The 12,320-nt window shown below is 50.2% G+C and overlaps 1 protein-coding gene across 1 annotated transcript in view; it reads left to right on the forward strand.

Moving 5' to 3' along the window:
• The first annotated feature begins 11,320 nt into the window (after positions 1-11,320).
• CTDSP2 (CTD small phosphatase 2) overlaps positions 11,321-12,320 on the forward strand; it is a 23,342-nt gene continuing 22,342 nt past the window's right edge. The window contains exon 1 of the mRNA XM_029955831.1: positions 11,321-11,697. Coding sequence (XP_029811691.1) covers positions 11,634-11,697 — 64 coding nt within the window. The 5' untranslated portion in view covers positions 11,321-11,633. The remainder of the gene's footprint in view (positions 11,698-12,320) is intronic.

The raw sequence follows: 12,320 nt of genomic DNA on the forward strand, positions 1-12,320 counted from the left end.
AGCAAGTGCACAGCCCTTCCCCGCCCCCCTCCTCAGGGACATGCTGCTTTGTGCTTCTGTTCTTGAGCAGCTCTCCCACCTCTGGACCCAAGACAACATCATCACTGAGACCTGCCCCACCCTCCAATCTGAGAATCAGGCCTTCCTCCTGGGACCTTAAAACTCCTTGCCTTCCTCCTTTTGGTTCGCTCCTCCCACTGTCCCTGCTAAGCCTGCGTTGAAGAACTTAGTCCAGCTCCTGGCACACAATCAACATCTGACTCGTGGTTGTCCATCTCATCTTATCCTCTTCTGCCTCATGGTGAATAGCCTGCCTCAAAGCCAGCCACTTTGCTGCCCCTTTATCTGCTTCTAGAATGTCCTCTACCCCTCTCACTCTCTTCTTCTGAGTTGGGGCTTACTCTCCACGGCTCACTACCTCCCTCCTTGTTCCATGCTGTACCCACCACTGACTCTCTGTCTCACCTCAACTAGAGGTCCCTGGGGCCTAGTAAATCTTGTAATCTCTGGAGGTTTCCAACCACATTCCTAAAGCAGCTCTCCTGAGCTCATGAAGCTCCCTCCTCACCCTTCTCCTACAGATAACCACACCCTCTTCGTCAGCACAAACAAGTGTTGGGCACAGACATCACTATTATCTACCTCAAGAAGATACTCTGGTGACTTCTGGTCACAAGATGGCAGAGTAAAAGCTCTTTCCTTCACCTTTCTCCTTCAGAAATCACCCCCTGGGGCACCTGCCTGGCTCAATAGGGTAAGCATCTGACTTCAGCTCAGGTCATGATCTCACGGTTCATGGGTTTGAGCCCTGCATCAGGCTCCCTGCTGACAGCTCAGAGCCTGTAACCTGCTTTGGATTCTGTGTCTCCCTTTCTCTCTGCCCCTCCTCTGCTAGCACTCTGTCCCCCCACTCAAAAATAAATAAACATTAAAAAAAATTTTAAGTCTCTAAAAAAAAATCACTCCCCCAAAATGACAGGCAGAATAAGAAATAGAAATCCAAACTCCATCTTTAACTAAACCAGGAGACATTTAACATCCTGGACCACATCACACGAAAACAGAAAGTAGATGGGAAAGTGGTAAATGACTAAGAAAGGCAGGCCCAAAACATCCAGAGTCCTATACCTATAAGAAGTAAGCCAACTCTTCCCCCAGAACCCCCAGAGAAGCTTGGAAATTGGAAGTTGCAGGTAAACTAGACAACAGGGGTCTGAAAACTGAGGGTCTGCTCAAAGATGTTTAACGTGCGATTCGGTTGTCAGGCAAGTCAGCTGTACCCAACACAACCAAATGACTTATTGCATCCCCTTCCCCACTCACACAAGAAACAGGATGATGGATTCTGGAGATACTGTACTTTCCTGGGGGTGGAGATGGAGAAAGAGTGGGAACAAAAACTGAGCGAAAGTCAGCATTCTGAAGTGTGTTCCTCAGCCTGCTTGCCACATCCCACTCCCCACTTCCCATGCTACACCGTGCTCTAGGACTCAGGGCAGGTGGTGGGCTTCAGCTGGAGATGACACTAAAGGAACATTCCAGAACAAAACAAACTTGTACCATTGATCTTGACATTTGGGGCTCCCCAGTGAAAGGGTCCAACTGCCCTACCACGCGAGCCCACCCTGAGCCTTTCCCAGTGTGTCCAGTGCCTCCTTCTCAAATAGAACGGACGGCCAAGGCAGGCCAGACATCTGTGGAGAGTCTCCAGTGTGATACAAAGGAAAACAACAGAAAATGTGAAATCAAAGGAAACAGAAACGATATAGAGAGAAGAACGTTTCAAATTAATATCCTCAGAGAGATGGTACCGCATGCATCCAGAGAACCGAGAACATGAAACCGTTCACACAAAAGAAGAGCAAAAACAGGGAACATGAAAGCACTCGTGAAAATTAAAAGAAAAGAAAAGGGTTCATGACAACACACTTAGTGAATGGACTTGAATATAACATGGAGGAAATCTCCCAGAAAATAGAAAACAAATGGCCAATAAGAGAGAAATAATAAGAAAATCGGAGGATCCATTCAAGAGGTCCAGTATGCAAATAGTAAGAGTTAGACACTCCAAAGAAATAATGAAGAAATTCCCAGAACTAAAAGACCCACACTGTTAAAACAGAGGTTCTTAAACTTACTAAACCCAGATTATATGTATCAAATATTATATATAAATACATATTAATGTGTAATATTATCCAGCCAATTCAACATTTAGAGAAGGAAATCTCACCATTTGTGACAACAGGGATGCACTTTGAGGACATTATGCTAAATAAAATAAGTCAGTCAGAGAAAGACACATACTGTATGGTCTCATTTATATGTGGAATCTAAAAAACAAACAAAAAACCAAGTTCATAAACACAGAGAACAGCCCGGTGGGTGTCAGAGACAGGAGGTGGAGGTGAACAAAGTGGATAAAGGGAGTCAAGAGGTACAAACTTCCAGTTGTAAAATAAGCAAGCTTTAGGGACATAACGGACAGCATGGTGACTATAGTTAATAATACTGTATTGCATATTTGAAAGTTGCGAAGAGAGTAGATCTTACAAGTTCACATTATAAGAGCAAAATGTGTAACTACGTAAAGTGGCAAATGTTAACTAGATGTATTGGGGTGATCATTTCACAGGGTATATAAATATCAGATCATTCTGATATACAGGGTATACATTCAGGTGGTACACCTGAAAGTAATATGATGTTACATGTCAGTCGTCTCTCAATTAAGCAACTACACCCGGATGGCTGGGACCTACCCAGAGTTTCTGTTCACTAGATGGGGGGCAAGGGGTGCTCACAATGCGCATAGTTAACATGTTCCCTCCCTTGAGTGGTACTGAGGCTGCTGGTATGGGGACCACACTTTGAAAACCACTGTTCAATTAAAAAGTTCTGTCAAGTACCATGAAAACTGACCCATGCCAATATGTTGTGATGTTTTTGTTTTTATTTTTGTTTGTTTATTCATTCATTCATTTATTTTGAGACAGAGACAGTATGAGTAGGGGAGGGGCAGAGAGAGAGGGAAAGAGAGAATCCCAAGCAGTCTACGCCTGCCAGAGCAAAGTCCGAAGTGGGGCCTGAACCCATGAAACCATGACCAGACCTGAGCTGAAACCAAGAGCCAGAGCTTAACCGACTGAGCCACCCAGGCGCCTTTGTGATTTTTAATATATTAAGGATAAAAGATAAAATCTGAGAAGTCGGTGGTTGGGAAGGGAGGTGAATTTGAAGTCTCAGGAATCAAAATAGCCTAAGTCTTCTCAAATGCAACATTTTATTTTTAATTTTTTTCTCAACAGCAACATTTTAGAAACTGCAAGACAAAGGAGCAAGGTCTTCAAAATTCTGAAGGAAAACGATTTTCAACCTAAAATTCTATACCCAGCCAAAAATATTAATCAAGAGTGAGGGTGAGTAAAACCATTTGATGTATACCAAAGGTTCTAAAATGTTATACCTCCCAGGCATTCTCTCAAGAAGCTACTGGAATATCTGGAAGATGTGTTTCATCCAAACAAGGAAGTAAACAGAGAGAGAGAAAGACACTGAGTCCCTGAAAGAGGAAAAAGGCAAAGGGAAGTCCAAGGGTGACAGATGTGCTATAGACCTGGAGAGCAACGCATCCAGAGAAAAGCGGAAGGATGGAGCACCCCAGGACAAATGTCTCCAAGGAAAAGCAAAACAGAACCGGTAAGATTATGTGACAGGTTTGGCCATATGCAAAATTGTACTGAGAAGGCGTTTCACAGAACTGTTGAAGGGTGTGGGAAGACGGAGCCAGGGATTCAAAGAAAACCAAGTGAAGAAAAAAGTGAGGCAATTAACTCCAGGAAAAACAAAAAAGTTGTATAAGAAAGGAATTGTAAACATAGCATAAAACAAAAAGTTATATTAGAAGAGGAAATGTAACCAGAATACTTGCCTCAAAAGTAAATAAGATCTACAAAGTCAATAATGAAGTCACTGAACATGGATTTAGCCATAAATTATGATATAAACATAGAGGGGATGGGGTGGGAGCAAGGGCAGTGGGGACTGAGAGAATCAAAATCCTCATCCACCAGAGCAAGAGGTCAACAAATTGGAGAGATGAATCCAGAATGGCAATGCATGTATTATTTAGAAATGAGGAAGGAAATACCAGAAGAAACAGCTAAAACAGTTGAAACTGGTTGTCCCTAGGGAGTAGAATAAAGATTGGGGAAAAGGCCAGAGGACTTCTGTTTTAGTTACAGCCCTTTAGAACTATTTGATTTTTTAAGCTATGTGTATGTAGTGTCTTGATAAAAATAAATATTGATTTCATAAAGCAACTAGAGAAGGAGGCTCACATCCTCCAATACAGTATTCCCGATGTGGACTCCAAGAAACACCTTCACAGGTGGCATTATTTATCAGCTCAGCCCTCCCCCTCTCCCAAATGCCATCTCCCCATCTCCTCCTCTTCTGTCAGCCATCACCCAAGTGGCTGGCTGTATGCCAACCCTACTTAACTGGCAATTTCTAGAATGTGCCTGTGGGACTTTGCATGCACTGTGCCTTTTACCTGGAAGACTATTCTTTCCTTCCCTACTCTCAGCCCAACAGATTAAGGATGGTTTATACTTCAGGCCTCAGTTTAGATAGCACTTTCTCTCTAGGGAGCCTTCTCCCCCACCTAATCTGGGGGAAGTGTTCCTCTTTTACACAACCCTGCTCTCCTGATGCTCTCAGGGCTCCAGCGAATGCCCTTCCCCTGTGTGGCTTTCCCACTAGACTGTAAGCTCTATGAGGACAGGAATCCGGTCTTACTCACAGTAGCCCCAGGACAGACTGATATTATGCAAGTCAATGATTTTGTAAAGATTGAATACATGACTCACATTTAGTAAGGGCTCAACAAATAGTCGAATGAATTAATTAATGATTCACCCAAAAATGCAGTCCTCTCCTTCCACCCAACCTGCCATCTCCACTCTACCATCTACTCTCCTTCCTACAACCTCTCCAGCAGGTTGGCTGTGGCCAGTGCCTCACCTTCTGATCCACTCACTCTCCTCTAAACCTCAAAAAGAAGCCAGGGCCCCTTGATGTGACCAGGGTCAGCTCCATTACAGGGCTTTCTATCAGAGTCAGCACTAGAATGGAGTGAACAGTTTAGGGACTATCTGCCCAGCCCAGAAAGCAAGCAATCCCCTCTTAGTGTCCCTGTCCCCAGACCCAAGCACAGCTCTCAAAGGTCTGAACCCAGGCTAACCAGAGGGAACATGGTTAGCCCTTGACTTCGGTCTGCCTAACAAGGAGAGGCAGTGTGTCCTAAACTCAGCGATTGGCTCAGTCTTCCTGCCTCCCTGTCCACTCTGCAGGCCAAGGGCTGAGACTCTAGCCCTCTGAGCTGGCTTCCCTTGGTGATTGCCTGTTGGTGTCTTCCAGTGGTAAAAGTATGCGGCCAATACCTGGGGTGCAGGGAGGGCTGGAAGTAAGAAACCGGAGTACTCAGTGTGGCCCAGAGACAGTAGACGCAGGAGGGTAAAAACCCACCGTGCATCACTCCCAGGGCCCTAGAAGCCAAAGCAAATCTGGCCTACTGTAGGTCCAAGGAGAAGGGACTAGAATGCAGCACTGGAAAGCCTTTAGGTCCCCGGGTTAGGAGCGTCCTGCCACCCCACCCCCACTGCGCCACGTGACCTCTAAGGGCCGCCAGGGGATTGGAATGCGGCGACCCCAGCAGTGCCCCCGGAGGGGCCGGCCCCGGCCGCGGTTGTGGAGGGAGGGCCGCACCCGGGCCTGAACGAGTGGAGGGGCGGGGGTGGGGCGCAGGAGGGGCCCTTCTTTCCTTTCCCCACTGAGCCAGGGGGGCGGAGCAGGGGGGGGTGGAGCAGCAAGGGACAGAGGAGGTTTGGCTTCGTCTAGAGAACCTGTAAATGCAGGCCGAGAAATTCGATCTGTTCCAGTCCCTTCCCTATTTAGGAGAAGGTCTGAAGCCAGGCGATCAGTGGCTGCTGGGGGCGGAGGTCACGTGGCCACCTTGGGCTTAGTGATGGGAAAGGGTGGAGGCTGTGCTCGGGAGGAGACTGGATTGAGGGAGGCCCCCACCCCAAATAGTACCATTTGTTATTATTTTACAGTCTGGCACACTGACCGTGGGGTGGGGAAGTCTAGGGTCTGCCCTGCAGCAGGTCGGCCCACCCAGCGAGCCCTTTTTGACCGCCTGGGCCAGGTGTGCTGTCGGTCTCACCAAGCCTCTTGTTACCAAAGCCGGGGGCAAACAGGACTCCCGGAGTCCCAGGCTCTTGTGCCTGTGCTGGGTCCGGGACTCCCACTTACTGGGTGGGAGAGAAAGCCTAGGATGCTGACACCCTGCCTCCCAGCCTTCATGGCTCAGTGCCCCAGGAGAGAAGCAGTGCCCAATGAGAAAGATGTCTACTGGCACTGTTTTGCACTGGTTTCCTGCCGATCCTACTGTGTGCCAGGCTCACTCATTAGGACTGTAGAGAAAAAAAGACAGTACCTGCACTCAAGGAACTTATACTGGGGCAGGGAGAGACAATGACAATCCAGCAAACCAGTAAACCGGAATGAAAATACAGAAGCACAGAGAAGCATCTAAGAATCTAGAGATCTGGGAGGATTTGAGGAAGCCAGGCATCCAGGCAGTGAGAACAGCCCATGCAAAGTTATGGGGCAAAGGGTGTCAAAGAATCACAGGTGTTCCTCTGGACAGAAGCGTGAGTGGGTGTGCGGAAAGTGTAGGAGTGGGGTAGGAAAGCCAACAGGAGCCAGATCTTAGAGACCATTTGAAAGTTACACATAGACAGAATGAGATTTGCATCTCATAGCTAGGATTCAAATTTGGGACCTAGAGAAAGAGTTTGATTAGGAGCCTGTTGCCTGCCACCCTTGAGGTAACCAGCAGGAAATGTGAGGAAGGAAAAGGCCTGGGGCACCTGAGTGGCTCAGTCAGTTAAGCGTCCAACTTCAGCTCAGGTCATGATCTCATGGTTGATGGGCTGAAGCCCTATGTGGGTCTCTGCACTCACAGCTTTGGATTCTGTGCCTCCCTCTCTTTCTGCCTCTCCCCCACTCATTATTTCCTCTCTCTCTCTCAAAAATAATTAAACATTAAAAAAATTTTTTTAAAGAAGCCTGACAAATACTTGGGAAAGGAAGAGTCTCTGGTCCTCAGGACTGATTGGGGGTGGACATGAATCGGGAGGAAGAGGCTCGGTGACTTCAGGTTTCTGGCTTGGGGAACTGGGCAGATGTAGAAGGAACAGGTCTGGAGGAAAGATTGATGAGGGAGAGAGTAATATTTATTAAGCACTTCCAGTCTTTCAGGCACTAATACTTCACATATTATCTCATTTAATCTTCACGATAACCTATGAAGTAGGTACTATTGGTATCCCCATTCTAATATGAGGAAGATACTCAAAAGCTTAAGTAAGTAGGTTGGGATGCCTGCACCTTAGAGAATTCATCTTCCCAAATCTGAAGCCCCAGTGAGGGGGTCCCAGGCTCCTCTACAAAGAAGTTATGCCCACTACCTTTAGCTCCTCCCCAGCCCCCAGTACCTGGTACCCCTACCAACTGTCCAGTCACTGTAACTGGTTCTCCCTCCTTCATCTCAACCCACCCTACAGTCCCCCTCAGGACCTTGCCCTGAGTAGCCAGGACAGGACCCAACAAGCCTTGCGAAGGGAGAGCCCAGGGCTCTGGAGCCCCGGTGCCGAATTGTAACCTTCCTAGTTACAACATAAACCGGAACTGAGACTCTGCGGGAACAGAGAAACCAAGAAAATGGATGTGTTCTATTTGTAATAAAAATAAACATTTTTTTCAATGGAACATTTCAGTGACATCATAAGGTCATGAAAGGTCTTCCTTGGCCCAAGCCTGTGTTTATTTTCTGTGGTGAAGGGGTGGGTTCTGGAGCTCAGGCCTCTCCTGAGGGCCCGGGGGGCACTGCAGCTCTGTTTCCCTTTCCCAAACCTTGGCTCAGGAACACCCAGTCCAACTCCTAGGAGCCACAAGAGGCAGACAGGAACAGCTGCTCCTTCGAGCCCTACCCTCACTACTCCAGGGTTCTGCCACTTGGTGGGGGGTGGGGGGTGGGGGGTGGGGAGGTGCTTCTGTTTTCACACTGCCTCTCATCAGCCCTGCAGGTGAAGTGAAGCCAAGGTAAAGGATGGAGCAGGCAGGTGAGCTTTCTTCTGGGAGAGCTGAAAGGCCCAGAGAGCCCTGGCTTCCACTCCCACTCTTGAACCTAATTAAAGAGCCACCCCAAGGCGCATAGTCAGCAACTGGCCTAGAGGCAGGAAGTTATTGAAAAGGCTGTTGTAGGCAGAAGTGGGAATGTCCACTTCACTTCCCCCCCTCTTCCCTCACCCCCTTAACAGAGAGCTTTCTGGGCTGGAGACCTGTAATCTGGGGAAAGAGCAGTAAGAGGCCCATGGGCCATCCGTGTTTGGGAGTTCCAGACTCCAGGAAAGCTGGCATTGCCCTTTAGTTTCTGGAGGCACAAATGTTCCCAACCAGGCCCCTCGAAGGCCTTCGCTCATCTATCCACCACTCCCCCCAGCCCTACTCTGGCTTCTATTTGCACCCTTGTCCCTCTCTCTAGTCTTGGAAGGGTTTCTGTCTATTCTCTTATACACACCTTTCTTTGACCTCATCACAATGGCTACTTGAGTGCCATCTCCTCTGCGTCCGTTAGGGACAGTTTGACCGCACACAGAGAAGGCATCTACAGCAAACAGAAAATGACAGCAGTGTTGTGTCAACCAGAAGTCACAACCTGGTAGTGGGTCATGAAATCAATTTAGTGGGTCATGGGCAGCTCCTTAAAAACATGAAATAGAATACAGTAGAAAATATCAGAGCGCACATACATGGCAAGGGTAATAACTACTGCCCTGTGAAAACTGTTTCCATTATCTTGCAGTATAAAAAGTGCTGCTTGCTGAGGGTTTCTAAACCCCTCTTCAAAAGAACATTGGTGAAGACATGGAGTCAAGACTCATACACCAAACACGTAAGACTGCCTGCTCTATGACAGGTACTCTGCGAGGTATAAGAGACACACTAATAAATAATACATTATTCGTTAGTCTCAATTCATCTCAACCCATCTTCTGGTTGGGAAGCCAATAAGCAAACTGCCAGTTGTAAGACAAAATGTTAAGTGCTCGAAGAGAGTATGTAGGAAGCTATAAAACCCTGATATGAGAGTGGGTATCTGGGAGGACTTCCCAGAGGAGGTGATATAGAGTTCTTAGCAAGAAAAGACAGTGCTAGGTTCTAGTATTTCCTCCATTCCCTGTCACCTCGAAGAAATGAGAGATTAAAAGAAACAGTGTCTGTGTAGTACTTTCTAAACAATAAATGAGGGAGGGATTGTCTCTACAGATGAGGAAATGGAAGCCCAGAGAGATGAAATGTCCCGCCCACCACTACTGAGATGGGGGTGGCAGATCCCTCTGAATCCTCAGTTCTCTGCTCCTCCCCACACTCTCCCTCCTCCCACCCCAACAGAACCACCTTGCAAAGGGGCAGGGGGCAGGGCCCAAAAAGGCTCTGTCATAACCTAACTAATGAAGATCTACCTTCAAGAATCCTATTGGTTTAGTGATCTTTTAATAATGATGGGAGATAAATACGTAAGAACATTTCCCTTTCCCCTTCCGTTAACAAATTAAGATCTACCCAAACTCGGTGTTTAAAGTTACATAAGCATCATTCTGATCTTCTGTAACAGCTCTCATTTTGGAAAAACAGCATTTCCATTAAAATGGTGTTATATAAAAAGGTTTTGTGTATGTGTGTGTAGGAACAGAAGAAACAGGCCCACATGAGCACTATGAAGGCACACAGGCTGATACACATCACAACCACACGTGTCCTCATGAAGGAGGAACCGTGGGGGTCAGCGATTTGATGGTACCTGGAGAGTTATGACCTACTTCTCCTCCAACCCCTAGTGAAACCTGGTGTAAGTTGGGCCATGGGAGCTGCAGAGGGAAGGCCATCAGCTGCTCCCACCTGGCAGAGACCAGAGAAGTCCTTACCTTCTGGAAGCCCCTTCCTTGGTAGGTGAGTTCCATTAAATCCTGGTCTATTAGAGTTGGAGTGAGTACATAAGTCACGCAGTGAAATCTCACCCTACATAACTCCTGCCAATGTTGAATAGTTCCCTTCCTCTCAAGGTAGCTAACCTGTGGACAGATGTAACTCACTGGGAAGGACCTGATATTGAGTTGAAACTTGCCCTTCTGGAGCTTCTTGGAAACAAATGCGTGTGTGTGCACGCGTGCGCGTGTCCCTCACCTACAGTCTTGAAAGTCCAGGTGCCATAGCCAAGAGAAGGTGTCCGAGGCCTAAGAGTAAACAAGGAGGGCAGCATTGAGTTCATAGAGCAAAAGCTCTTCCCTTAGAGACCACTATCCATCTAAAGTGAGGCTGGGGCTATAAGATTGTTAGTGGGTAAGGAGGGAGGAGGGTAAGCCCTGAATGGGAATGAGTGAGTGCCTTTAAGCAAAGCCTTGCAATTCCTGTCTCATTTGAAGGGGAGGGGCACACCGTCACTAGATCAGTCCCAGTTCTGATATTCTGGGATCCTGAGTCCGCTCCCCACTCACCGCCCCCCCCCCGCCCCCCGCCCCAGGCATCCCCTTCGGGATTCAGTGGTTGTACTCTTACGTGAAACTGTGCGTTCACGATTCGAGGGCCAAGGAGGAAGTAAAAAAACTGCCCCGAACCTTCCCATCCTGACCTGACCTGGGTTAGGCTTCCGGGCTTGCCCAGGTTACCCTGAGAAGAGACGCACAGAGGTAAACCCACAAGCACCGAGTAGGGAAACGTGAGCTTTGGAGTGTCCTTTTAAGTAGTTGGGAAGGGGGTGTGGCCGAGGAGACTGGGAGGCCGCAGCCGAGCGAGGGGGGAGTGGCCCGGAGGCGTGGCCGCGGCGACTGGAATGTTGTTGGGTCCTCGCACCGCATAGTAAGGAGGGGCCACGCCCCTTTTCTCCGAGAGGGCCAATCGGAGCGCCGGAGCGGTTTCAAGTCTCCCCCGCCAGCCTGCCCGCCTGCCACCCCACCCCCTCTCGGGATTCGCTTTTTCCGTAACAAAATACCAAAGCTCCGTATGTTCTGCAGCTCCGGCCGCTCACAGGTGGAGGGTCCTGGGACCTAGGACTGTGCTCCGGAGCGGGAGGCACTGGCCGGCAGTGGAGAGGCCGGGTGCGAAGCCAGGAGGCGCGCGGGGGTGGGCGCTGCAGCCGCGGGTTGTTTATCCGGAGTACGGAGGGGAGGGGGGAGCCTGGAAACCGCCCCGTGTCCCATTTCCTCCTCTTGTTTTCGCTCCGGATTCTCCATGTTGGACCCAAACTGAGGAGCCCGGAGCTGCTGCCGGGGGATCGGGGCCGGGGGCAATCGGGGGAGCCACTGCCCGGGCCGCCCGCCCTCCGTACAGGCCGCGTCCCTTCCCGGCCCAGGGAGGGAACGAGAGCAGGGATGTGAACAGCTGTGGGAGTCCGAGTCTCGGGAGCCGGAGCCGGAGCGGGCTCCCGCCCAGGCCCCCCAGCCCAGCCCAGCCTGCGCGCCCGCCGGTTCTCCCGCCCAGCCAGCCCGGGCCCGCGGGATTGTTAGATGGAACACGGCTCCATCATCACCCAGGCGCGGAGGGAAGACGCCCTGGTGCTCACCAAGCAAGGTAGGGGCAGCAACTTCCCAAAACTTTGCGTCGCCCCCGAGCGGGTGGGGGGCTAGCATAAGCCCTGAACCCGAGTCCCGGCCCCTGACCTCCCGGAGAACAGAGCCGAAGATTCTGACCGGACTCTCTAGTGCATCCGCCCCCGCGTCTCTGTTCGCTCTCCGACCCCAGTGGGGGCGGTGCGGGGCCCGGCTCTTGGCGCTCGAGGGGGAGGGGCGTCATCCGCGCAGCTGTCACCCCGTCCTGCACCCCCTCCCCCTCGTATAGAGAGACTGAGGAGTAGCGCTCGAAGCGCGAGTCACCCGCGTCCGTCCCCTCCTGAGTTGGGAGGTGGGGTCGTCACTTTCCCGCACGACTGCGCGCAGCCGCCCCAGAACCGCGGGGAGAGAGGTGGGAAGGGGGGGACGGAGGGGTCCGGAGCTGGAATGGAGCCGGAATTGGAGTCCAGCATTTCCCAGAGGCTCCCTAAGCCCGAGGTCACTCTGGCCGCGGGCGGTGACGGCGTCCTGCGGGACTTGGGACCAAGTTCACCGCCTGGAGGCGGGGGCAGCCGCGATGGGGGAGGGGCCGAGCCTGCGGGACCTACTGGCCAGCCCGCGGCCCGGCGCTGGGCCCGGGACCTC

The sequence above is a fragment of the Suricata suricatta genome, chromosome 10, assembly GCF_006229205.1.
Source record: "Suricata suricatta isolate VVHF042 chromosome 10, meerkat_22Aug2017_6uvM2_HiC, whole genome shotgun sequence".
NCBI classification, from domain to species: domain Eukaryota; kingdom Metazoa; phylum Chordata; class Mammalia; order Carnivora; family Herpestidae; genus Suricata; species Suricata suricatta.